Source organism: Nesoenas mayeri (genome assembly GCF_963082525.1).
Source record: "Nesoenas mayeri genome assembly, chromosome: 29".
NCBI lineage: Eukaryota > Metazoa > Chordata > Aves > Columbiformes > Columbidae > Nesoenas > Nesoenas mayeri.
Window position 1 is genome coordinate 320531 of NC_137561.1, and position 26883 is coordinate 347413.

The following is a 26883-nucleotide window of genomic DNA, read 5'->3' on the forward strand; positions in this document are numbered from 1 at the left end:
ATTGGAGGGACCCAGGCGGCCGGGCCCCATAGATTTGACTGAGGAGGGACCCAGGCGTCAGGGCCCCATAGATTTGACTGAAGAGGGACCCAGGCGTCCGGGCCCCATAGATTTGAATGAAGAGGGACCCAGGCGTCCGGGCTCCATAGATTTGACTGAAGAGGGACCCAGGCGTCCGGGCCCCATAGATTTGACATTGGAGGGACCCAGGCGTCTGGGCCCCATAGATTTCACTTAGAAGGGACCCAGGCGTCCGGGCCCCATAGAATTGACATTGGAGGGACCCAGGCGTCCGGGCCCCATAGATTTGACTGAAGAGGGACCCAGGCGTCCGGGCCCCATAGATTTGAATGAGGAGGGACCCAGGCGTCCGGGCCCCATAGATTTGAGTCAGAAGGGACCCAGGCGTCCGGGCCCCATAGAATTGACTCATAAGGGACCCAGGCGTCCGGGCCCCATAGATTTGACATTGAACGGACCCAGGCGTCCGGGCCCCATAGATTTGACTTAGGAGGGACCCAGGCGTCCGGGCCCCATGGATTTGAATTAGAAGGGACCCAGGCGTCCGGGCCCCATATATTTGAATGAGAAGGGACCCAGGCGTCCGGGCCCCATAGATTGCACGGAGGAGGGAGCTCTAAGTGACCCACAGAGACCCACAAGTGACTCTTAGTGCCCCATAAGTGCCTGTTAGTGACCCCCAAGTGGACAAAATCGACCCACAAGTTCCCCAATACGTGCCCCATAGAGACCCATAAGTGACCCATAGCGCCCCATAAGTGATGCATAGAGCCCCATAAGTGCCCCACAGAGCCCCATAAGTGGCCTACAGTGACCCACAACTGACTCCTGGAGCCCCATAAGTGGCTCTTAGAGACCCATAAGTGCCCCATAAGTGCTTGTGAGTGACCCCCAAGTGTCCAATGGTGACCCACAAGTTGCCCATAAGTGCCCCATAGAGTCTCGGCAGTGCCCCATAGAGCCCCATAAGTCACCTATAGTGCCCCATAAGTTTCACATAGAGCCCCATAAGTCACCTATAGTGCCCCATAAGTGCCCCATAGAGCCCCATAAGTCACCTGTAGTGCCCCATAAGTTACACATAGAGCCCCATAAGTCACCTATAGTGCCCCATAAGTGCCTCATAGAGCCCCATAAGTGACCCACACAGACTCAGTTCCTCCCGAATTCCTGGGTCCCTCGCCCCATAGCGCCTCCGCAGTGCCCCATAGCGCCCATAAGTGCCCCATAGAGACCCAGAATGACACATAGAGACCCATAACTGAGAAGGGACCCAGGCGTCCGGGCCCCATAGATTTGACGGAGGACGGACCCAGGCGTCCAGGCCCCATAGATTTGACACATAAGGGACCCAGGCGTCCGGGCCCCATAGATTCGATTTTACTGAGGAGGGACCCAGGCGTCCGGGCCCCATAGATTTGATTCAGGAGGGACCCAGGCGTCCGGGCCCCATAGATTTGATTGTACTGAGGAGGGACCCAGGCGTCCGGGCCCCATAGATTTGACTCAGGAGGGACCCAGGTGTACGGGCCCCATAGATTGCAGTGGGGAGGGACCCAGGCATCCGGGCCCCATAGATTTGAATGAGGAGGGACCCAGGCGTCCGTGCCCCATAGATTTGACCAAGGAGGGACCCAGGCATCCGGGCCCCATAGATTTGATTCAGGAGGGACCCAGGCGTCCGGGCCCCATAGATTTGACTCTATAGGGACCCATGCGTCCGGGCCCCATAGATTTGACCGAGGAGGGACCCAGGCGTCCGGGCCCCATAGATTTGACTGAGGAGGGACCCAGGCTTCCGGGCCCCATAGATTTGTCTCAGAAGGGACCCAGGCGTCCGGGCCCCATAGATTTGACCGAGGAGGGACCCAGACGTCCGGGCCCCATAGATTTGACTGAAGACGGACCCAGGCGTCCGGGCCCCATAGAATTGACTCAGGAGGGACCCAGGCTTCCGGGCCCCATAGATTTCAATTAGAAGGGACCCAGGCGTCCGGGCCCCATAGATTTGACCGAGGAGGGACCCAGACGTCCGGGCCCCATAGATTTGACTGAAGACGGACCCAGGCGTCCGGGCCCCATAGATTTGACTCAGGAGGGACCCGGGCATCCGAGCCCCATAGAATTGACATTGGAGGGACCCAGGCGTCCGGGCCCCATAGATTTCACATTGGAGGGACCCAGGCGTCTGGGCCCCATAGATTTGACTCAGAAGGGACCCAGGCGTCCGGGCCTCATAGAATTGACATTGGAGGGACCCAGGCGTCCGGGCCCCATAGATCTGACTGAAGAGGGACCCAGGCGTTCGGGCCCCATAGATTTGACATTGGAGGGACCCAGGCGTCCGGGCCCCATAGATTTGACTGAAGAGGGACCCAGGCGTTCGGGCCCCATAGATTTCACATAGGAGGGACCCAGGCGTCCGGGCCCCATAGATTTGACTCAGAAGGGACCCAGGCGTCCTGGCCCCATAGATTTGACTCAGAAGGGACTCAGGCATCCGGGCCCCATAGATTTCAAATATGAGGGACCCAGGCGTCTGGGCCCCATAGAACTGACATTGGAGGGACGCAGGCGTCCGAGCCCCATAGATTTGACTGAAGAGAGACCCAGGCGTCCGGGCCCCATAGAATTGACTCAGAAGGGACTCAGGCGTCCGGGCCCCATAGATTTGACTGAAGAGGGACCCAGGCGTCCGGGCCCCATAGATTTGACTGAAGAGGGACCCAGGCGCCCGGGCCCTATAGATTTGATTGAAGAGGGACCCAGGCGTCCGGGCCCCATAGATTTGACATAGGAGGGACCCAGGCGTCCGGGCCCCATAGTTTTGACTGAAGAGGGACCCAGGCGTCTGGGCCCCATAGATTTGACATTGGAGGGACCCAGGCGTCCGAGCCCCATAGATTCGACTGAAGAGGGACCCAGACGTCCGGGCCCCATAGAATTGACATTGGAGGGACCCAGGCGTCCGAGCCCCATAGATTCGACTGAAGAGGGACCCAGGCGTCCGGGCCCCATAGATTTGACTCAGAAGGGACCCAGGCGTCCGGGCCCCATAGATTTGACATTGGAGGGACCCAGGCGTCCAGGCCCCATAGATTTGAATGTGGAGGGACCCAGGCGTCCGGGCCCCATAGATATGACATTGGAGGGACCCAGGCGTCCGGGCCCCATAGAATTGACTCAGAAGGGACCCAGGCGTCCGGGCCCCATAGATTTGACATTGGAGGGACCCAGGCGTCCGGGCCCCATAGATTTGACTGAAGACGGACCCAGGTGTCCGGGCCCCATAGATTTGACTAAAGAGGGACCCAGGCGTCCGGGCCCCATAGATTTGACTGAAGAGGGACCCAGGCGTCTGGGCCCCATAGAATTGACTGAGGAGGGACCCAGGCGTCCGGGCCCCATAGATTTGACTCAGGAGGGACCCAGGCGTCCGGGCCCCATAGAATTGACTCATAAGGGACCCAGGCGTCCGGGCCCCATAGATTGCACGGAGGAGGGAGCTCTAAGTGATCCACAGAGACCCATCAGTGCCCCATAGAGCCCCACAAGTGACTCTTAGCGCCCCATAAGTGCCTGTTAATGACCCCCAAGTGGCCAAAATCGACCCACAAGTTCCCCATTCGTGCCCCATAGAGCCCCATAAGTGACCCATGGTGCCCCATATGTGATGCATAGAGCCCCATAAGTGCCCCATAGAGCCCCATAAGTGGCCTAGAGTGACCCACAACTGTCTCATGGAGCCCCATAAGTGGCTCTTAGAGACCCATAAGTGCCCCATAAGTGCTTGTGAGTGACCCCCAAGTGTCCAATGGCGACCCACAAGTTGCCCATAAGTGCCCCATAGAGTCTCGGCAGTGCCCTATAGAGCCCCATAAGTCACCTATAGTGCCCCATAAGTGACACATAGAGCCCCATAAGTCACCTGTAGTGTCCCATAAGTGCCCCATAGAGCCCCATAAGTCACCTGTAGTGTCCCATAAGTGACACATGGAGCTCTATAAGTAACTCTTATTGACCCATAAGTGCCCCACAAGTGACTGATAGTGCCCCATAAGTGACTCTTAGTGACCCATAATTGCCTGTTAGTGCTCCCCAAGTGCCCCATAGCGACTCATGAGTTCCCCATTAGTGCCCCGTAAGTGCCCCATAGAGCCCCATAAGTGACCCACACAGACTCAGTCCCTCCCAAACTCCTGGGTCCCTCGCCCCATAGCGCCTTTGCAGTGCCCCATAGCGCCCATAAGTGACCCATAGACACTCAGATGTGACCCATAGAGACCCATAAAAGAGGAAGGACCCAGGCGTCTGGGCCCCATAGATTTGACCAAAAAAGGACTCAGGCGTCCGGGCCCCATAGAATGGACTGGAGAGGGACCCAGGCGTCCGGGCCCCATAGATTTGATTCAGGAGGGACCCAGGCGTCTGTGTCCCATAGATTTGACTGAGGAGGGACCCAGGCGTCCGGGCCCCATAGATTTGAATCAGGAGGGACCCAGGCGTCCGGGCCCCATAGATTTGACTCAGAAGGGACCCAGGCGTCTGGGCCCCATAGATTTCACATAGGAGGGACCCAGGCGTCCGGGCCCCATAGATTTCACTCAGAAGGGACCCAGGCGTCCGGGCCCCATAGATTTGACTGAAGAGGGACCCAGGCGTCCGGGCCCCATAGATTTGACTGAAGTGGGACCCAGGCGTCCGGGACCCATAAAATTGACATTGGAGGGACCCAGGTGTTCGGGACCCATAGATTTGACTCAGAAGGGACCCAGGCGTCTGGGCCCCATAGATTTGACCGCCGAGGGACCCAGGCGTCCGGGCCCCATAGATTTGAATGAGGAGGGACCCAGGCGTCCGGGCCCCATAGATTTGACTCAGAAGGGACCCAGGTGTTCGGGCCCCATAGATTTGACATTGGAGGGACCCAGGCGTCCGGGCCCCATAGAATTGACATTGGAGGGACCCAGGTGTCCGAGCCCCATAGATTTGACTGAAGAGGGACCCAGGCGTCCGGGCCCCATAGATTTGAAATTGGAGGGACCCAGGCGTCCGGGCCCCATAGATTTGACTTAAGAAGGACCCAGACGTTCGGGCCCCATAGATTTGACCCAGGAGGGACCCAGGCGTCCGGGTCCCATAGAATTGACTGAAGAGGGACCCAGGCGTACGGGCCCCACAGATTTGACTCAGAAGGGACCGAGGCGTCCGTGCCCCATAGATTTCACATAGGAAGGACTCAGGCGTCCGGGCCCCATAGATTTGTCTCAGAAGGGACCCAGGCGTCCGGGCCCCATAGATTTGATCGAGGAGGGACCCAGGCGTTCGGGCCCCATAGATTTGACTCAGAAGGGACCCAGGCGTCCGGGCCCCATACATTTGACTCAGAAGGGACCCAGGCGTCCGGGCCCCATAGATTTGACATTGGAGGGACCCAGGCGTCCGGGCCCCATAGATTTGACTCAGAAGGGACCCAGACGTCCGGGCCCCATAGTTTTGACTGAAGAGGGACCCAGGCGTCCGGGCCCCATAGAATTGACATGGGAGGGACCCAGGCGTCCGGGCCCCATAGATTTGACTGAAGAGGGACCCAGACGTCCGAGCCCCATAGTTTTGACTGAAGAGGGACCCAGACGTCCGGGCCCCATAGAATTGACATTGGAGGGACCCAGGCGTCCGGGCCCCATAGATTTGAGTCAGAAGGGACCCAGGCGTCCGGGCCCCATAGAATTGACTCATAAGGGACCCAGGCGTCCGGGCCCCATAGATTTGACTCAGAAGGGACCCAGGTGTTCGGGCCCCATAGATTTGACATTGGAGGGACCCAGGCGTCCGGGCCCCATAGATTTGACTCAGAAGGGACCCAGGCGTCCGGGCCCCATAGATTTGACTGAAGAGGGACCCAGGCATCCGGGCCCCATAGATTTGACTCAGAAGGGACCCAGGCGTCCGGGCCCCATAGATTTCACTAAAGAGGGACCTAGGCGTCCAGGCCCCATAGATTTGACATTGGAGGGACCCAGGCATCCGGGCCCCATAGAATTAACTGAAGAGGGACCCAGGCGTCCGGGCCCCATAGAATTGACATTGGAGGGATCCAGGCGTCCGGGCCCCATAGATTAGACGGAGGAGGGACCCAGGCGTCCGGGCCCCATGGATTTGAATGAGGAGGGACCCAGGCGTCCGGGCCCCATAGATTTGACTAAAGAGGGACCCAGGCGTCCGGGCCCCATAGATTTGAATGAGGAGGGACCCAGGCATCCGGGCCCCATAGATTTGACATTGGAGGGACCCAGGCGTCCAGTCCCGATAGGTTTGACTCAGAAGGGACCCAGGCATCCGGGCCCCATAGAATTGACATTGGAGGGACCCAGGCGTCCGGGCCCCATGGATTTGACTGAAGAGGGACCCAGACGTCCGGGCCCCATAGATTTGACTGAAGACGAACCCAGGCGTCCGGGCCCCATAGAATTGACATTAGAGGGATCCAGGCGTCCGGGCCCCATAGATTTGACATTTGAGGGACCCAGGCGTCCGGGCCCCATAGAATTGACTGAAGAGGGACCCAGGCGTCCGGGCCCCATAGATTTGACTGAAGAGGGACCCAGGCGTCCGGGCCCCATAGAATTGACATTGGAGGAACCCAGACGTCTGGGCCCCATAGATTTGACATTTGAGGGACCCAGGCGTCCGGGCCCCATAGATTTCACTAAAGAGGGACCCAGGCGTCCGAGCCCCATAGATTTGACATTGGAGAGACCCAGGCGTTCGGGCCCCATAGATTTCACATAGGAGGGACCCAGGCGTCCGGGCCCCATAAAATTGACTGAAGACGGACCCAGGCGTCCGGGCCCCATAGATTTGACTGAAGAGGGACCCAGGCGTCCGGGCCCCATAGAATTGACATTGGAGGGACCCAGACGTCCGGGCCCCATAGATTTGACTGAAGAGGGACCCAGGCGTCCGGGCCCCATAGATTTGAATGAGGAGGGACCCAGGCGTCCGGGCCCAATAGATTTGACTGAAGAGGGACCCAGGCGTCTGGGCCCCATAGATTTGACTGAGGAGGGACCCAGGCGTCCGGGCCCCATAGATTTGACTCAGGAGGGACCCAGGCGTCTGGGCCCCATAGATTTGAATGAGGAGGGACCAAGGCGTCCGAGCCCCATAGATTCGATTGTACTGTGGAGGGACCCAGGCGTCCGGGCCCCATAGATTTGAATGTGGAGGGACCCAGGCGTCCGGGCCCCATAGATTTGACCAAGGAGGGACCCAGGTGTCTGGGCCCCATAGATTGTACTGAGGAGGGACCTCTAAGTGCCCCATAGAGACCCATAAGTGACCCACAGAGACCCATAAGTGACGCATAGAGACTCATAAGTGCCCCATAGCGACCCTCAAGTTCCCCATTCGTGGCCCATAAGTGCTCCATAGGGCCCCTTAAGTGCCTCTTACTGACCCCCAAGCGTCCCCTTGTGACCCACAAGTTCCTCATAGATGCCCCATAGAGACCCATAAGTGGCCCTTAAAGACCCATAAGTGCCCCAGAGCGTCTCGTAAGTGCCCCATAGTGCCCCACAACTGACTCATGGAGCCCCATAAGTGACCCACAGAGCCCCATAAGTGACTCATAGAGACCCAAAAGTGCCCCATAGTGCCCCATAAGTGCCCCATAGAGACCCATAAGTGACACATAGAGACCCACAATTGCCCCACTGTATCTCTCCTGTGCCCCATAGAGCCCCATAAGTGACTCTTAGCGCCCCATAAGTGCCTGTTAGTGACTCCCAAGTGGCCAAAATCGACCCACAAGTTCCCCATTCGTGCCCCATAGAGCCCCATAAGTGCCCCATAGAGCCCCATAAGTGGCCTAGAGTGACCCACAACTGACTCCTGGAGCCCCATAAGTGGCTCTTAGAGACCCATAAGTGCCCCATAAGTGCTTGTGAGTGACCCCCAAGTGTCTAATGGCGACTCACAAGTTCCCCATAAGTGCCCCATAGAGTCTCGGCAGTGCCACATAGAGCCCCATAAGTCACCTGTAGTGCCCTATAAGTGCCCCATAGAGCCCAATAAGTAACCTATAGTGCCCCATAAGTGACACATGGAGCTCTATAAGTAACTCTTATTGACCCATAAGTGCCCCACAAGTGACAGATAGTGCCCCATAAGTGACTCTTAGTGACCCATAAGTGCCTGTTAGTGCCCCCCAAGTGCCCCATAGTGACTCATGAGTTCCCCATTAGTGCCCCATAAGTGCCCCATAGAGCCCCATAAGTGACCCACAGAGCTCCATAAGTGACCCACAGTGCCCCATAAGTGACCCACACAGACTCAGTCCCTCCCGAACTCCTGGGTCCCTCACCCCATAGCGCCTCCCCAGTGCCCCATAGCGCCCATAAGGGCCCCATAGAGACTCAGAAGTGACCCATAGAGACCCATAACTGAGAAGGGAGCCAGGCGTCCGGGCCCCATAGATTTGACTCAGGAGGGACCCAGGCATCCGGGCCCCATAGATTTGACCCAGGAGGGACCCAGGCGTCCGGGCCCCATATATTTCAATGAGAAGGGACCCAGGCGTCCGGGGCCCATAGATTTGACTGAGGAGGGACCCAGGCGTCCGGGCCCCATAGATTTCAATGAGAAGGGACCCAGGCGTCCGGGCCCCATAGATTTGACCAAGGAGGGACCCAGGCGTCCGGGGTCCCTAAGATTCACTTAGTTTGGGAGGGACCCAGTTGTGCCCCAAGGGACCCAGGAGTTCAGGAGGGACCCAGGAGTACCCCAACGGACCCAGGAGTGCCCCAAGAGAGCCAGGAGTTCAGGAGGGACCCAGGAGTTTGCGATGGACCCAGGAGTTCGGGAGGGACCCAGGAGTTCAGGAGGGACCCAGGAGTTCGGGCAGGACCCAGGAGTTCGAGAGGGACCCAGGAGTGCCCCAAGAGAGCCAGGAGTTCAGGAGGGACCCAGGAGTTTGCGATGGACCCAGGAGTTCGGGAGGGACCCAGGAGTTCAGGCAGGACCCAGGAGTTCAGGAGGGACCCAGGAGTGCCCCAAGAGAGCCAGGAGTTCGGGAGGGACCCAGGAGTTTGGGATGGACCCAGGAGTTCGGGCAGGACCCAGGAGTGCCCCAAGAGAGCCAGGAGTTCAGGAGGGACCCAGGAGTTTGGGATGGACCCAGGAGTTCAGGAGGGACCCAGGAGTTCAGGAGGGACCCAGGAGTTCAGGAGGGACCCAGGAGTTCGGGAGGGACCCAGGAGTTCAGGAGGGACCCAGGAGTTTGCGATGGACCCAGGAGTTCAGGAGGGACCCAGGAGTTCGGGAGGGACCCAGGAGTTCAGGAGGGACCCAGGAGTTTGCGATGGACCCAGGAGTTCAGGAGGGACCCAGGAGTTCGGGAGGGACCCAGGAGTGCCCCAAGGGAGCCAGGAGTTCAGGAGGGACCCAGGAGTTCGGGCGGGACCCAGGAGTTCAGGAGTGACCCAGGAGTTTGCGATGGACCCAGGAGTTCGGGAGGGACCCAGGAGTTCAGGAGGGACCCAGGAGTTCGGGAGGGACCCAGGAGTTCAGGAGGGACCCAGGAGTTCGGGCAGGACCCAGGAGTGCCCCAAGAGAGCCAGAAGTTCAGGAGGGACCCAGAAGTTTGGGATGGACCCAGGAGTTCGGGCAGGACCCAGGAGTGCCCCAAGAGAGCCAGGAGTTCAGGAGGGACCCAGGAGTTTGGGATGGACCCAGGAGTTCGGGAGGGACCCAGGAGTTCAGGAGGGACCCAGGAGTTCGGGAGGGACCCAGGAGTGCCCCAAGTGTTGCTGTGGTACAAGAGGTGACCCAGAGGGAGCTGGATCAGCCCATGGTTTGTGTGCCAAAGAGCAGCCGGTGAGGGTGCAGACACAGCAGTGAAGGTGCAGAGATGCTGGCTGAGAGCAGGTGGGAAGCGAGATGGGTGTCTGCAGCCTGCAGGGAAAGAGGGGCAGGGGCAGCACCGTGTGGAACAGCCTGTGGTGGAGATGGCAAAGGGCGCTGTAAGGCTGGAAGGGACCCACAGAACCCAGGTCTGTGTCCCCTTGGCCAGGGCAGTTGTCTCTGCCACTGACCCCAGGAGCAGACATGTTGTCCTCATGGCACTGGGGCCTCGGTGCCTCCTTGCAGCCCCATGGGGAAGCTGGAAGTTGTTGTCCCAGTGTTGTCCTTCCCTGGGCCTTGCACACCCACATCCCACGGTCCCAGGAAGAGCCCTGAGCCGTGTGTGAGGGACAGGATCCCCCTTCCCATTGCCTGGAGCTCATGGCTCCTCCTTTCTGCTGCAGAAAGCAAACCAAGCAAACTCCCCCTGGGAGTTACATCACTTTTCTTTACATCAGATTCTCCACTGAAGTTTGTGCCTGGTTGTTACAGCTTTTCCGCAGTTGGCAAATGTGATGCCCATCTACAGGAATGGCCAAAAGGAGGATCTGGGGAACTACTGTCAGTCTAAGTTCTGTGCTGGGCAAGGTCATGGAGCAGATGATCTTGACTAACATCACATTGCACTTACATGAGAACCATGGGATCAGGCTCAGTTAACATGAGTTTATGAAAGACAGGTGTTTTTTAACCAATGTGGTCTCCTTCTATGACAAGGTGACCCCCCAGTAGATGAGGGAAAGGCTGTGGATGTTGTGCACTTAGACTGCAGTGAAGCCTTTGACGCCGTGTCCCACAGCATCTCCTGGAGAAGCTGCAGCTCATGGCCTGGATGGTGTATCTGTGATGGATCAAGAACTGGCTGGAGGGACGGGCCCAAAGATTCATGGTGAATGGAGCCAAACCCAATTGCTGGCCGGTCATGAGTGGTGTCCCCAGGACTCAGTATCAGGGCCAGTTCTGTTTAATCTCTATCAATGATCTGGGTGAGGGGATCGAGTGCACCCTCATTAAGTTTGCAGATGACACCAAGTTGGGTGGGAGTGTTGATCTGCTGGAGGGTGGGACGGCCATGCAGAGGGATCTGGACCAACTGGATCATTGGGCTGAGGCCAATTGTCTGAGGTTTAACCAGAACAAGTGCCAGGTCCTGCACTTGTGTCACAACAGCCCCAGGCAGCGCTACAGGCTCGGGGAAGAGTGGCTGGAGAATTTTCTGCTGGAGAGGATATGGGCGTGTTGGTGACAGCAGCTGAACAGGAGCCAGCGTGTGCCCAGGTGGCCAAAAAGGCCACCAATAGTATCCTGGCTTGTATCAGGAATAGTGTGGCCAGCAGGACTAGAGAAGTGATTGTGCCACTGTACTTGGAACTGGTGTGGCTGCACCTTGAATCTGGTCCTTATCATAAGGACATTGAGGCACTAGAGAGAGTGCAGAGGAGGTGACGAAGCTGCTGAGGGGCTGGAGCACAAGTGTGATGAGGAGTGGTTGAGGGAACTGGTGGGTTCAGTCTGGAGAAGAGGAGGCTGAGGGGAGACCTTATCACTGTCTACAACTGCCCGAAAGGAGGTTGGAACATGGAGGGTGTTGGTCTCTTCTCATGACTAACCAGTGATAGGACAAGAGGAAATGGCCTCGAGTTGTGCCAGGGAAGGTTTAGATTGGATATTAGGAAAAAATTCTTCCTGGAAAGGGCTGTCAGGCATTGGAACAGGCTGCCCAGGGCAGTGCTGGAGTCTCCATCCCTGCAGAGGTTTAAAAGGAGTTTATACGAGGTTCTTAAGGAAGGTGGTTTAGTGCTCGAGTCAGGTTATGGTTCAACTCGATGATCCTGAGCGTCTCTTTCACCTGAAACGATTCTATGATTCTGTGATATCAACTGCATAATTCTTCTATCACTTCTAAGTGGTCTTCACACACCTGCCTCTTTACCTACAGTCCTGAAAGTTTTCTAATTAAGCACACAAGTCTTGAATACCAGATGTAAATGATGGAAGCGACATGGCTCTATCAGTCTGGTCTGATACCTGCCCGTCCCAGGCAAACACCTCAGGTACACGGGGCCTCTCGAGGTTTGCACTGGGTGCTTATAGTGAGACCATGGAGCTCAGCCCAAAAACCTGAGAACTCCCCTCAAAACTGAAAACCAAACCCAACCAAATTAAACCAAAGCAACAACAACACCACCACCCACAACAACAACAACAAGAAATCCACACTTTTTATATCAGATGAAATAATTCAATATTTCCAATAAAATGTGTGTGGAATTTCTATCCTGCCAAAATATGAATATTCAGAATGTGTATGGACTGTGGGAGATGAAACGTTGGCCTTTCCCTGTGCTTGCAGTGCCAGAACTCTGTCTATCACTACGTGTGTTTGATCCCCTGGACATGCAGGAGTTTCCAGCTGTCCTTACCCAGCTCACCGTGTCTGAACTCATCTCTTCAGAAGCCTGTCTGCACATTTGCACTTTCCATCGCTCCCCAGAGGTTCTTCCCCTCTCACTCTTGGCTCATTCAGAGCCTCTCAGCTCTCACTCTGCTTTGAGCTTCAGGCAGGTCAAGTCTTTCAGCAGTTGCTCTCGTACTCCCTACAGGCAACTCTTCAATTATGGCAATGGACCTCGCTGGAAACTGCTTAATTTAACCACAGAACTGAGTAACATCATTAAGTTCTATTGTGTTCTGTTTTTGTTTATTTTTTATTTTTTCCTTTTTTGTTTCCTCTAATTAAAAATTCCCCGGTGCCTGTTTACATCCAGTTCTCTAAGGAAACATGAAGCAATTCCTGCAAAGAAGCTGTAACAATCAGTGCGAACTTCAGTGCAGAGTCTGATGGAAAGAAATGTGCTGGAAATCCCAGGGGGGCAATGAGTGAAACAAGGATTTTGGGGAGCTGGTTATAGATTTCCTGCTTAGGAGTGTGACTCCTCTTGAGCTGTCCTGGCCTGTCTCCTCACTCACACGTTGTTTTAGGCACCCACTTTTCTGACATATTCAGACTTTATCAGGAGATGTACGACATCAATATATACAGGAGGCTGCTGATACCACCTGTTCTGGAAAGGGAGAGAAGCGCGAGCAGAGAATGAAATAGAAGAAATACTGCTTTGGTCCTATTTATTATGGAAATGCTCTCTGTTTGGCTATTCCTGAAATCTCTCTAATCATCCACATCAGACTTGAAGCCTTTAGGAAAATGCTGCACACAGCTTTGGCTTGTAAGAGCATTTTAGATGTTAGTGACCACTCTGCAGCCATGAACCTGAACTGCAGCTGCTGAGAGAATGAACAAACCTCTAATGAAGTGAAAGGCAGAATCAAACCCCAAGTTTCTGAGGGTGTTTGGACCCCATGAAGGGCCATCGCTGACACAGCTGAGAAGGAAACAACCAGTGCAGGTCCCTGTCTCTGGGGGCTGGTGAAGGAAAGACTTGCAGACACTGGTTCCAGGTGGTGAGGGCCATGTGGAGGTGGCTCTGATGCCATGTCAGCCCTTGATGCTTGTTCATCACCAGAATGGCTGAGCCCTGACCCCTGGGACCTGGTAGATCTTTCTCCAATGTTTTTCAAGGCTTTTCCTGTGGCCAGTGTGAGTGTTTTGTGTTTTGGAGGTGGGTTTTATGTCAACTCCTGTTGCTTTAACTGCAAGGATCTGGTTTTCTGTGGAGTTGGAAATGCCCGTGAATTCCTCACAACTCATCCAGCTTCTTTCATACACCTGGCAATGGTCACCAGACACCTCAATGTCTCAGTCCCAAACTTGCTTGAATCCCCTATTTGGATCTACACCCATTCACTCCAGGAGGTTCATGGATCCAGCAGGCTCATGGATGATTCCTGAGGACCATCCAAGTGTGGGCAGTGTAAGAGAGGAGCAGAGCAGGGTCAGCTCATGGGCCATGACTGAGCACAGCCACCCCAGCAGCAGCCGTTCCCCATCTCCCAGGCACAGCCATGCCCACAGCATGCAAATGGCACTGCCATTTACGATTAGTCTGAAGGAACCCTACCCCCAAAAATCTTCCTCCTATTCCCCCTCCACCCACAGACATCAGCCACATTCCACTTGTGGCTCAGACATGGTTGTGAGGATTTGCTGAAGTCATCAGCCATCACCCTTTTCTACCCCACATCCCCTGACCCTCTCCCACACCACACGTGTCCGGTCACTGCTGCTCAGGGACTCTTGCTCTTCAATAGCGACCTCGAGCATGGTTCTTGGTTCTCCCTGGTGCTTGTTATAATCTTCCTTGCTCCCTCTAGAGCTCATGGTGAGATTTCTTGTTCTTTGTAACCATTACTTATGAAATGGCCGTCTTTTTGTGATCATCTGTGCAGGTGTAACTACAGAAAAGCATCCAATATATAAAAATCTGATACCAAGTGAAATGCAATAAAACGTGGTTGAGCCAGCCCCATAGCTGTATCTTTCCAGCAAGGAGTTTCTCCTGAGAAAGGGATTCAGCCTCTGTCATTCTCTGGAGAGGCACCCAACCAGGACTCACATACCCTTCACGTAGATTTTAGGTGTTCCCTGGCATCTCAGCAGACATGTCACACTGATATCTGGGTGCAAGGAGCTGGTCAAGTGTCTCATCTCCATTTCTGTAATGGTGGCTTTGATGTCTGGCTGATGTGCAGAATCTGTACATGAATGCTGACACCTCTTGAACAACCTGCTCTGAAAGGGTTAACAACAAGGGCAGTTCTTTTTGGAAGGGTATTAGGACAGCAAAAATGAAGACCCTGGGTTGGGATAAATCAAAATGAATGCAAAAGATGTGGTCAGGGCTGTTTGGGCGCACTCGTAAAGCAGCCCTGCACCTCATGTGAATTATTCCTGTGGTCAGAGAGAACCTGAGAATTTTCTCTGAATTGAAAACCTGAAAGGAGATTAAAGGACAGCGTCATTAAGGTTGGATGGGGCCTTGAGAGGTGTCTTGACCAGCCTCCTGCTCACAGCAGGGTCAGACCAGATTGCTCAGGGCTTTATCCAAACACATCTTGGTCACTTTCTGGGACAGAGTGAGTGCGCACTCCTGGGAAACAGCTTCCAGTGCTGGACTGTCCTCAGGACTGGAAAGTTTCTCCCTTTCTACAGCACCTTTCCAAACACAACCAGCCAGATTGTTTTTACCCATCTACTTACACACTGACACAGACCTTACTATCCCACCTTGGACACAAGAATACTACAGGGGATGACACTGAATGCCTTGCTGGCTTCCAGGTAACAGACCATCAATGTCGTCCCCATGTCCACAACCCTGTCCTTTCCTCACAGAAAGCAAAGAGGATGGACAGGCACAACCTGCCCTGAGCAAACCCCGTCACCTTCTCTTTCAGACACCCAGAAATGGGGTCTCAGTGGACATGCTCTGGTTCTCCCAGACCACAGAAGGAATTCACATGAGGTACAGGGCTGCTTTACAAGAGCCCCCAAGCAGTCCTGACCAGAACTTTTACCCTTAGCCAAGATCTTATTTTTTGCTGTCCTAATGCCTTTCCAGAAAGAACAGCCTGTGTTGTTAACCCTTTCAGAGCGGGTTGTTCAAGAGGTGTCAGCACGTGAAGGGTATGTGAGTCCTGGTTGGGTATCCTGGCTTGTCTCCTGACCCATGTGGTGCTGCAGGCTGTGAAGAGAATCAAAACCAGCCATTGGACTGGGGTAGTTCCATTTTACACGTGTCACACAGGGCAGATGAGGGAGCTCAGAACTCCAGACTCTGCTGCACGGTTGGGACTGCAGAGACTGGAAATGCAGGTGACAGTGTGTGTCAGTGCACACACATACAGATTCTGGCTTCCTTTGGCCCTTTGCACTGACCTGGGATCTGTTCCTTAGCCTTCTTTGTCTCAAAAAGAAACTGTTCTCCTATGCAACCTCTACATCACACCACATAAGAAATAATTAAAAGGTAGAAAAATAATGAAAGAAGCACAATTTGGGGGTAATTCTGTCCAAGAGGTGTACTCTTTAAATGATTAAAACAAAAAGAGAAGTGAGAGAAAAAGCATTGTTCTAAGAAATCCTTTAAAGACACAACTACTGAGGTGTAGCAGCTGCTTGGAAAAACAAGAATGACTGTTAGGACTGAAATTAAAGAGATTTAAATCATCATGATCATCAGTGAGAATGAGGAGTTCCCTGCTACTGTTACTAGTGACAGCACCACTGTTCACAAACACCCTTCAGAGCATCTCCATTTTTCATGGGCTCCAAAGCTCATCCTGCTCAGAGTTTGACAGGATTGCTGCAAACCCCTGTGACCCAAATCTCTGCAACTGTCTCTGCTCAACAGCCTTTTACCCCAGGAAGGGGAAAACTGCCAATGCAGACACCAACCCAGTGCCCAACCTGCCTGGAGAGCCAGGACAGTTGTGCCACACAACAGCCGCCTCTGAGGGAACCTGGAGGTGATGGAACTGAAATGGTTTCAACCCAAATCATAGAATCATAGAATCATTTAGGCTGGAAAAGACCCTTAAGAACATGGAGTCAAACGGTAAATCTAACACTCCCAAGTACTCCACCAAACCAGGTCCCAAAGTGCCACATGTCCATGTCTTTTAAACACTTCCCGCAATGGAAGCTCCAATCCTGAAGCTGGCAGGACACCATTGGCTGCAGTTGGACATAAGATACTGGTCATGGCTGTGAGTTCAGCCCTGGCTGGCAGAATGTCTCACACCCTCACTGAGGAGGGCAGGGGGCTGGGAGATGGGAGCACGTTTCAGTTTCCAGATCCCAGCACAGAGCCCAAACCATCCTGCCCTTGGACTCTGGATCCCATTTCCTGAGATGCAAAGCTGGTGAGGCTTCTGTGGATACTCATGTTAAAAGGTATGAACAATCCTTCAAGTGTTTGTGTAATATGTCTAGGAATGTCAGACGTATATGCTCATATTTAAAGATTTGTAAAACAGTGCTCTGCATCAGTGGTAGCCCCTCTGGCAATGACAATTAAATAGGTATTTGCACTATAAGGCTCCATACCCCATCCACAAGCACACATCTAAGTGGTTCAGATGACGGGTGGTCTGGCAAACATCACCCTTTGTGTCCCCAGGTGATGGACACTGCTCATGTGCCTCTGCAGAGAGTGGCAGGAGCTGGATCCCCTTCTCGGGACAGACTCCTTCCAGGAGAGACACAGACACAGGGGAACTCATCGGGGCTTTACGGCATTTCACTGGGCATCAGTTTTGACATATTGGGTGCTGTCCTGTGACTGCCCTTTCTGCACAAATGATCATACAAACACAACCATTTAGTGAGACATGGTAATAAAGGGGCTGTTATGGACAAGGAAGCTCACCGTGAACTCTGCAGAGAGCGAGGAAGTTTATAATAAGCAGCAGGAAGAACCAAGAAGCTCGAGGCCTCTTCTGAAGAGCGGGAGGCCTGAGCAGCCGTGATTGGCCATTGTAGGTGTGGGAGAGGGTCAGGGCATGTCAGGGAGAAGCAATGAGATGGCTGATGGCTTCAGTGAACCCTTCCAGCCATGTCTGAGCCCAGCAATGGAAAGCAGTTGATGTCTGCAGGTGGGGGAGGAACAGGAGGAAGATCTTCCTGGGAATACGGAAGGAAGAAAGGCCTCTCTTGGGCTAATCATGTATGGCAGTGCCATTTGCATGCTGTGGGCATGGCTGTGCCTGGGAGATGGGGAATGGCTGCTGCTGGGGTGGCTGTGCTCAGTCATGGCCCATGAGCTGACCCTGCTCTGCTCCTCTCTTACACTGCCCACACTTGGATGGTCCTCAGGAATCATCCATGAGCCTGGTGGATCCATGAACCTCCTGCAGTGATGGGTATGGATACAAATAGGGGATTCAAGCAAGTTTGTGACTGGGACACTGAGGTGACTGGTGACCATTGCCAGGTGTATGAAAGAAGCTGGATGAGTTGTGAGGAGCTCACAGGCATTTCCAGCTCCACAGAAATCCAGAGCCTTGCAGTTAAAGCAACAGCACTTGACATAAACACCCCCCCCCAAAACACAAAACACTCACACTGACCACAGGAAAAGCCTTGAAAAACATTGGAGAAAGATCGACCAGGTCCCAGGGGTCAGGGCTCAGCCATTCTGGTGATGAACAAGCATCAAGGGCTCACATGGCAGAAACTTGGGGTTTCCTTCTGCCTTTCACTTCATTAGAGGTTTGTTCATTCTCTCAGTATCTGCAGTTCAGTATCGTGGCACCAGAGGCCTCACTAACATCTAAAATGCTCTTAAATGCCACGGTTCTCTGCATCATTTTCCTAAAGGCTTCAAGTCTGGTGTGGATGATCAGGGGGATTTCAGGAATAGCCAAACAGAGAGAATTTCCATAATAAATAGCAATAAAGCCAAATTTCTTCTATTTGCTTCCCTACTCGCCCTTCCCTCCCTTTCCAGAACAGGTGGCATCAGCAGCCGCCAGGTAATACTGATGTGTTGCATCTCCTGATAAAGACAGAATATGTCAGAAAAGTGGGTACCTAAATCACCATGTGAGTGAGGAGATAGTACAGGACACCTCAAGAGAAGTCACACTCCTCTGGACCAAGAGGTGGGTGTTCCTGGCAATCTCAGGTGCCACAGCACAGCGATACTTGTGTTCAGGGAGCTGGTCCAGTGACCCATCTCCTGTTCTGTAACGGTGTCTGAGTTTGCTCAGGTCACCCCTGACTTGAGCCCCATCCACTGCTGGGTGTTCTCCAGACTCCTGCCTTCAGGAACCAAGTCCCAGGAGACCTTGCTGGTGAAGATGGAGGCAAAGAAGCCATGAACAACCTCAGTCCCGTCTGATTTTACTCTTAGGAAGTTCAGCAGCAGGCCCACGTTCACTCTGTCTATTCTCTTACTGCAAGTTAAGCTCTGTCAGCTCATCTTGCTGCCCTTCCCATGCAGGTGTCAAGTCCAGGGGAGCTTTGGCATCATCCCCACATCCATAGACAAGGTTTCTAAATTCCTCCTTTGCAGCTTCCCCTGCTTCCACCTCCTCTGTGCTGCCTTTTGCCCTGCAGCTTCAACACTTCTGGCAAACAGTCTCATGAGATAAATGATTCATTTTATGGGTATTTGAAGAGATAATTTTTGTGCTTGGAGCAGCCTGTCCTGTAAGGCTGATCAGATTTCCTCAGCTCCTTCACCCTTCAGACTCACTTCCATGTCACCACCTTTATCGGCTGCCATCTCCTAGTATGTCTAAGTGTTCTCCTCTGGAGCCCACCAGCCTGTGCTCTGCTGCTGGCCTTCCTCCCTCCCCTCTGGTGTCTGGGACCCCCTGTTTCCTGGTGAACACAAAGAAGCTGGACACTGACCTTCACATCCCTCACCAGCCCTTCCTTGTTTCCCAGTTCCAGATCCTGGTAAGAAAAAGCACTGCAGACACCAAGGTCATATCCCACAGGACCCAAGCAGGTCCCTCAGCAGGCCAAATCCTGCTCTCCTGAAATCCTGCTCTTGGCCTTGTTCTCATCTCCCAGGAGCCTCAGCTCCACTTTCCCATTCCTGACTGTTCCATCCTGACCAACTCTTTCTGGTCTGTAAGTGTGAAGTCCCACAGGGCACCTCACCCGCTGACTCCTCAGTCACCCGTGTTAGGAAGATGTTGTCAATGTGCTCCAAACCCTCCTGGATGGCTGGTATCTTGCAGAGATTGGGATATCTCAGGACACGGCCCTGGAAACATGAGGCTTCTTTCATTTGTCTGAAGGAGGCCTCATCTCATTCCTCTTCCTCACCAGTGAGTCTGTAGCTGATCTCCAGTCACCACAACACTGCCCATGTTGTTCTGCCCTCTCATGCTGACTCCTCAATGTTCAGCTGACATTGTCTGTCCCCAGGCAAAGCTCCACACATTCCTGCTGCTCTCCCACATGAAGGGAAGCTATCCCTTTGACTCCAGACCTCTGACATTATGAGTATCAGACACCCAAGACCCCACTGTTTCCCCAGGAGATGATATTTATAGTGTCCTGTAACGCCTCATGCTGTTACGTTGGGAGAGACATCCTTATCAGGATAAGCCATCTGCATGCAAAATTTAATAGCTGAGCAAAAGAAACTTCAGTCCAGGGAGAATCTAGACCTTGTGAATATCTGGTGTTCGCCCATCAGAAATGTCTGAATTGTGACAAGATGAAATGAGGAGTTCTCAGTGACCCTGAGGAGAAGGGCCTGGGCACTACAAGGTCCCCACAGCAGCCCGTGGTGCACGCTCACCATGAACAAGGCAGCTGCACATGGGGCTGCATGAGGAGGAGCGTGGGGACCCAGACACCTGCAGTTCTCATCCCATTCGGTTCAGCACTGGTGTGACCCACACACACGGGTGTGTGCCAGTGTGCGGCTTCCCAGTCTGGAGCAGCAGGGAGGAACTGGAGAGTGCAGGGCTGTGCCAAGGCAGGTTCAGCACCTTGTGCACATGGCGTGGGGTGCTGAGGGACCTGGGCTGCTTTGGCCCAGCAGCGCTGGGGAGGCTGCAGCAGTGCAGGAGTAGCCTGAGAGTGCTTGAAGGGCGGTTTCAGAGGTGGTGGAGGTTTCTGCATAGTGGGAAAGAGCTTGAGAAAGAAATAATGGCCCAAAGTGCAGCTGGGGAGGTCCGGGCTGGACATGAGCAGAAAGGAATGTGATGGAAGGGCAGTGCTGTGGTGGAGCAGGTCAGCAGAGGGAGTCTGCATCAGCCCAAGGCTTTGTGCTTCAAGGAGCAGCTGGGGAGGATGGAGAGATCTCAGCAAAGGAAGGAAGATGCTCAGACAAGAGCAAGGTGGGGCAGCAGGGGGGATGTCTGCAGCCTGCAGGGACAGAGGTGCAGGGGATGCCACAGCACAGGACAGGCTGTCGTGGAGATGATCACGGGATGTAAAGAGGCTGAAAGCCCCACCAGACATGAGCTCCTTCTCCCCTTGAATGTGGCTGTTGTCTGCACCTCTGATGGCTGTGAGGAGACACCTTGTCCTTGCAGCACAGGGGCCTCACGGCCTCCTTGTCCCCAGCCAGGAACCTGGGAGGGGTGGGACCATAGTCCTGCCCTTGGCCTTGCACAGCCCCACATCACACTGTCCCAGGAAGGGCCCTGGGCAACGTGGGAGGGACAGGATCTGACTTCCCATGCTACGAGGTCAAGGCTTGGCTTCTGGTTAAAGAAACACATCCAGGTTTCCTCAGCATCAGAGACATCTTTACTTTGCTTTTCCTGACCTCCAGTTTTCTTCTCTAACCAAACCTGGATATTGTTTCTCAGTAGGTTCCCTCAGTGGGGCCCATTAACAGTACAAGAAACTTTGGAGTTTGAATCTAACTTTGACTTCTTGAGAAGTTTCTTCAGCTTCCCCTCAGGGTCTGAGGTCCATGGACTCAGCACCAAACCCACCAGAGGGGTCATTAAAGCACCTTGGGCTGCTCCTGTGCTGCTGAGCTGGGCTGGGCTCCTGGGACACAGGGAGCTCATGGCAGCGGCAGCGCTGCAGAGAGACAGCTCTGCCCAGGAGCAGCTCCTCTGCACACGCAGCAGGGCTGAGGGCTCTGCCTGGGCATCTCAGCAGACGAGCAAGGCAGAGAGAGATTAAAGGTGCTCAGGACTGGAGGATGACTGAGAGCTCACTGGAGGAGAAACCTTTGCAGCCCTTGCCATGGTAAGTCTCTGGTGCAGGGCAGTGCAGCTGTAGCTCCTGGAGGCATCTCCTGAAACTGGCACAGGCACAGCTTGTGGGATCTGTAAGGACGGGGCTCTTGTCAGGCCATGTTGAACAGCTGTGAAGCCGGGTGAGCACCCAGGGGTGCCCAGGGCTGTCCTGCAGAGCAGGGTCCCTGCACCCCAGGGCTGTGCCGGGCAGGGACTCTGCCGCCTGCCAGGGTCAGCGCTCAGCCTGCCCGGGAGAGCCCATGGCAGCAGCTGTGGGGGGAAGGAGCGACCCCCGGCAGGGCAGGCAGGGAGCTTGTGGGCTTGAAGGGGGCTGTGTGGGTCAGGGCTGCTCAGAGCTCCAGATCCCCCCACAGACATGGCACAGGGTCCTTCTGAACAACAGCATTGATTCAGCAACAGCCGCAAGGGAAGGAGTCTGTGCTTTCAGTTTTCCACTCTTGGTTTGCTGGGTGTGCAGTGGGAGATGGGGATTTCTTTCTCTCTTTGGAGAAGACACTGAGATCCCAGTTCTCGTTAGGACGTGTCTGAGCTGCTCCTGAGCCCCTGCACACACAGAGCTGCCCCTGGGCAGTGCCAGGAGGTGTGAGCAGGACAGAGCTGAGCACACAGGGGGTGGGACGGGGTCTGTGACACTGACAGGGAGCAGACCCAGGGACAGACACACAGCTGCAGGCAGCACTGACATGGGCAGGGAGAGGGAGGTGGACCAGAAATGCTGGGGAGGGGATTCAGGACTCCCTTCCATCACCTGCAGTGCAGACACATTTCCCAGTGCAACCCCTGGTCTCCTCTCCTCCTCAGCAGACCCTCTGCCCCAAAGCCATGGGGTCCAGGTCACGAGTCTCCATCTCAGCAGCTGGACCTCCAGGTGAAGGGTTCCTGAAACAAGGTACACAAATAAGGTGCTAAAAGTACTTGCTCCACAATATCATTATGTGAGTGGCAGCAGCACAGTCAGGTCAGGAGAAGGTTCCACACCATGCCCGTCTGCCTTTCTGTACTTGGTTTATTTCTCAGGAACACTGCAGTGTTCTTTTCTGTTTCTCCACCTGTCCCTGGTGCTCTTGCCCTCTGGGTTTGGGGTGGTAGTCTGGGTCAGTTTTTGTTCTGACACCAATTTAGGGGGTTTTCACCCAGAGGTGTGTTCATAGAAATTAGATGCCCAAGCTGCATTTTAAAGTGTGATGACCTGTTTTTCTCACTTGATAGAAATAAAGAATGAGCTGAAACCTCCATCCATCGGTGAAGGGGTATTCCATGAGAAACAGCCTGTTTATTCTCCTCTAACTTGTCACTGTCCTTTCCTCCTTGCACAGGTCCTCATGCCCACAGCAGCCAATGTCCAATAGCAGCTCCATCACCCAGTTCCTCCTCCTGCCATTCACAGACACACGGGAGCTGCAGCTCTTGCACTTCTGGCTCTTCCTGGGCATTTACCTGGCTGCCCTCCTGGACAACGGCCTCATCATCACCACCATAGCCTGGGACCAGCACCTCCACACCCCCATGTACTTCTTCCTGCTCAACCTCGCCCTCATCGACCTGGGCTACATCTCAACCGCTGTCCCCAAATCCATGGCCAACTCCCTCTGGCAGACCAGGGCCATCTCCTCTGCAGGATGTGCTGCACAGCTCTTTCTCTTTGTCTTTTGCCTTTCAGCAGAGTTTTTTCTCCTCACAGTCATGTCTTACGACCGCTACGTTGCCATCTGCAAACCCCTGCACTACGGGACCCTCCTGGGCAGCAGAGCTTGTGTCCACATGGCAGCAGCTGCCTGGGCCGCTGGGTTTCTCAATGCTCTGCTGCACACGGCCAATACATTTTCACTGCCACTCTGCCAAGGTAATACCGTTGAACAGTTCTTCTGTGAACTTCCCCAGATCCTTAAGCTCTCCTGCTCAGATGCCTATCTCAGGGAATTTAAACTTCTTGTTTTCAGTACTTTTGTCATTTTGGGATGTTTCATTTTCATTGTGGTGTCCTATGTGCAGATCTTTAGGGCTGTGCTGATGATCCCCTCTGAGCAGGGACGGCACAAAGCCTTTTCCACCTGCCTCCCTCACCTGGCCGTGGTCTCCCTGTTTGTCAGCACTGGCATGTTTGCCTACCTGAAGCCCCCCTCCATCTCTTTGCCATCCCTGAATCTAGTGGTGTCTGTTCTGTACTCATTGGTGCCTCCAACATTGAACCCCCTCATCTACAGCATGAGAAACCAGGAGCTCCAGAATGCAGTGTGGAAACTGATGCCTCGATGACTTCCAGAACCTCTAGACTGTCCGTCTGTTTCAACATATGACTCATAATGTAACTCATTACAGGTCCATCCTTTCTCATTAGTTTGTTGCTGTTGTCGTCATTTTTATGTTTGTGTTGTCTTTTGTTCTGTCTTTTTTTTTTTTTTAACTTTAATAATTTTATCTACAAAGGAATGTGGACAGCCCATTTCAACTTCATTATCTACTTTACTAGTGTGACCCTGTAACTATGTGAACATGGAGCTCTACTCTATTTTTAGTTAAAAAAAAAAAATAAATGTACCTGCAATGACTTGTTTTTCTGACTGATACCCAAGTATCTACAAAAGAACCAAAACTCCTTCTTTGCAAGTTCCCTACCAAGTGCAAGGGGAAAAGAGGGACCTAAAACCTTCCATGGCAAAAATGCAATGGGGCAGTCGTGGAGGTGCCCTCCTACTAGGAATGGGGAATGTTCCCATCCCTTAGGAAATCCTTCTCTCCCTCATGACCTGCATGGTTTTTTCGTTTGGGAACACCCTCATTATTGTGCAGGTGATGGCAAAACAGCATTTTCACATCCCCATGGACTTCTTCTTGGGACATTTGTTCTCCCTGGAGACTTTCTGCATATCCACTCCCCTATCCCAGCTGATGGGCAGCGTTGTGGCTGGGGACAGCACCATCCCTGCTCATCACTGCGTTAGTGCTGTTTCCTGCACCTTGTCCTTGTACAGAGCGCTCACTACTGGTGACCACATCCTGTGATCAGTACTGGGCTGTGTGTCATCCCCTGCCCTGTACAAGACTCATGACCTGGGACGTCTGTCTCCCATGGGCAGACACACTAGGGGCTCCTCCGTCATCTACAGGAATCGTTTCAGTTGTGTCCTGGGTACAGTTCTGTGGTCCCAGCAGAGTTGACCACTTCTGTGATTTACCACATTGCTGGAGCTCTCACGCAGTGACACGGTGACACTCAGGCTCTCTCTTTTCCTGACCTGCTTTTTAGATCACATTCTCCTCTTCCTGTTCACAAGGTTATCCTCTGTGTGTATCAGATCTCCGTGGGTAGGCAGAAGACCTTTACCACCTGTTCCTCTCTCCTCACCAGGGCTGCTGTTTTCTACAACACCCTAATTCTTGTCTCTGTGATACCCACAACAGCCCTCTTTAATAGTTTAACAAAGCCCATCCTCATGCTCCTTTTCAATCCCCCCATCTACAGCCTGAGGACCAGAAAGTTTGCAGAGAGGGAGACACTTAAAAAATGCTCAGGAAAGCTGTGAGTGGCACAGAGGCCCCATTGGAGTCATGGGCACAGAGGAAGAATTCACTTCTGATTCTCTTCCAAACAGCGCCTGATGGGCTAGACAGGTGTTCACTGTGCCCCTGCCACTCCCCTGGAACTGTGAGATATGGAGAAAGCTTTTGGTGTATGAAGGGCCAGAGAGGTGCCATTAGAGCTGGCTGCAGTCACTGTGAGATCTCTCTCAAACATCTTGGAAAATCCAGAGAGATCAGGGAGACTGCAAGATCCCCAGAAAAGGCAAATAACAAACCCAGCTTCCAGAAGGACAAGAAAGAAGACTGGGACTATTACCTGTAGATCAGCTTCACCTCAATCACTGGGGAGGTGATGAGGCAAATGCTCTTGCAACCATCTCCAGGCCATTGAAGGACAAGAAAGGAATGGCTGAAACTGCATGAGATGAGAAAGAAGGGTATGTTGTGTACCTGGACTTTTGCCAGTCCTTGAATGTGGTATCCCGAAGTCTTAGCAGGTTTCTGATGTCTGAATGGAAGATCTGGATGATGCGGTGGATGGGAAGTTGGCTGGCTGATCAGGAACAAATGCCATCAGCGGTACTGATGGAGCCAGATACTATCAGCATCCCTCAGTGACCACAACAATTTCGCAGAAATGGCTTAAGAGCCTAGCATTCTGGAAATTAAGACATTTTCAGCTATTACTTAGAGATGTTTGTTTGTTTGTTTGTTTGCTTGTTTCTTTGTTTCTTTGTTTGTTTCTTAGTTTGTTTCTTCTGCATAGGTTTGTATAAAATTTACATTTTAGGCTTGATTCGGTTGTCCTCACAGAGGTCTCCACTGCCTCCAAGATACTCTGGGGTAACTGAGGCACCCAGGAGGGAAAGATAAGCCAGGATCTCTTCTGGTTCATGCGCTGGTTTGCAGGCACAGTACCTCTGGGGTGGTGCGGGGCTTGACCTTCCTCCAGGGCTGCTGGGTGGGCTGTGAAGAGGCCTCTCCAGCACAGAACTACAACGAGTCCCTTTGGGTGCTGGCTGAGAGGTCACTTCTGACTGGTCAGCACAGGGGACAGCGACACTCTGAGGTCATGAAGGTCATCAGAAAGCTTCCTCCAACAAGATGACACATGTAGAGAGGTCAGGGGGAACCTGTGCAAGAGAGATGTGAGATGTGGGGGAAGGGAGAGAGACTTTGCCAAAAAAGATGAAAGAAAAGGTAAAATGGGTTTTGGTGATGTTCTTGTGAAAACATTTCTGTTTAGTCCCGTGTCGTGGTTTAGCCCGAGCTGGCAGTCACAACCACGATAGCTGCTCACTCACTCCCACCCCCCACCCCAAAATTGGGAGAGAGAATCGAAAGAGAAGGGAGAAACTCCTGGATTGAGATAAACACAGTTTAATAAAATAGCAAAATAATACTAATATACCACCATGGCTAATAACACATATAAAATGGAAAATGGAATATAAAATAAGATACTCAATGCAATTCCTCACCAAGCAGCCGGTCCAAGAAAGAGAGAGAGCAGCCTGGTTCTGAACACCTGATCCCCGGAGAAGAGGGAAAAGTGCAGAAAGGCCCAGAGGTCATTGCAAAATGGTAAAATGGCAAAAGGTCAAAGCAAAACAAACTCCCAAATGGAACTCCACCGAAACACAGTAGAACTGAAACAGGGCTCAATCTCTGCATCCAGAAAACCCTGCCCTCCTTCAGCATGAAGCCTGATGCTGATGTCATGGAATATTCTCATTGGTCAGTCTGGCTGTCAGTCAAGCTCTGTCCCATCCATGCCTTCCTTCCCAGCTGCTT

At 53.4% G+C, this 26883-nt stretch overlaps 2 protein-coding genes across 2 annotated transcripts in view; both read left to right on the plus strand.

The window, feature by feature from the left end:
* The window catches only part of LOC308050660 (uncharacterized protein), a gene marked incomplete at both ends in the record, with an annotated part of 28036 nt that extends 5247 nt beyond the window's left edge, over window positions 1-22789 (plus strand). Inside the window, 1 exon segment of the mRNA XM_080360816.1 lies at window positions 22777-22789. Coding sequence (XP_080216942.1) covers window positions 22777-22789 — 13 coding nt within the window.
* Window positions 22790-22905: 116 nt separating this feature from the next.
* LOC308050741 (olfactory receptor 14J1-like) lies at window positions 22906-24329 on the plus strand (the record flags this gene model as incomplete). The annotated part of the gene is made up of 1 exon (XM_080360880.1): window positions 22906-24329. The coding sequence occupies one exon, from the start codon at window positions 22906-22908 to the stop codon at window positions 23821-23823; it is 918 nt and encodes a 305-aa protein (XP_080217006.1). The 3' UTR covers window positions 23824-24329.
* Between the last annotated feature and the right edge of the window lie 2554 nt (window positions 24330-26883).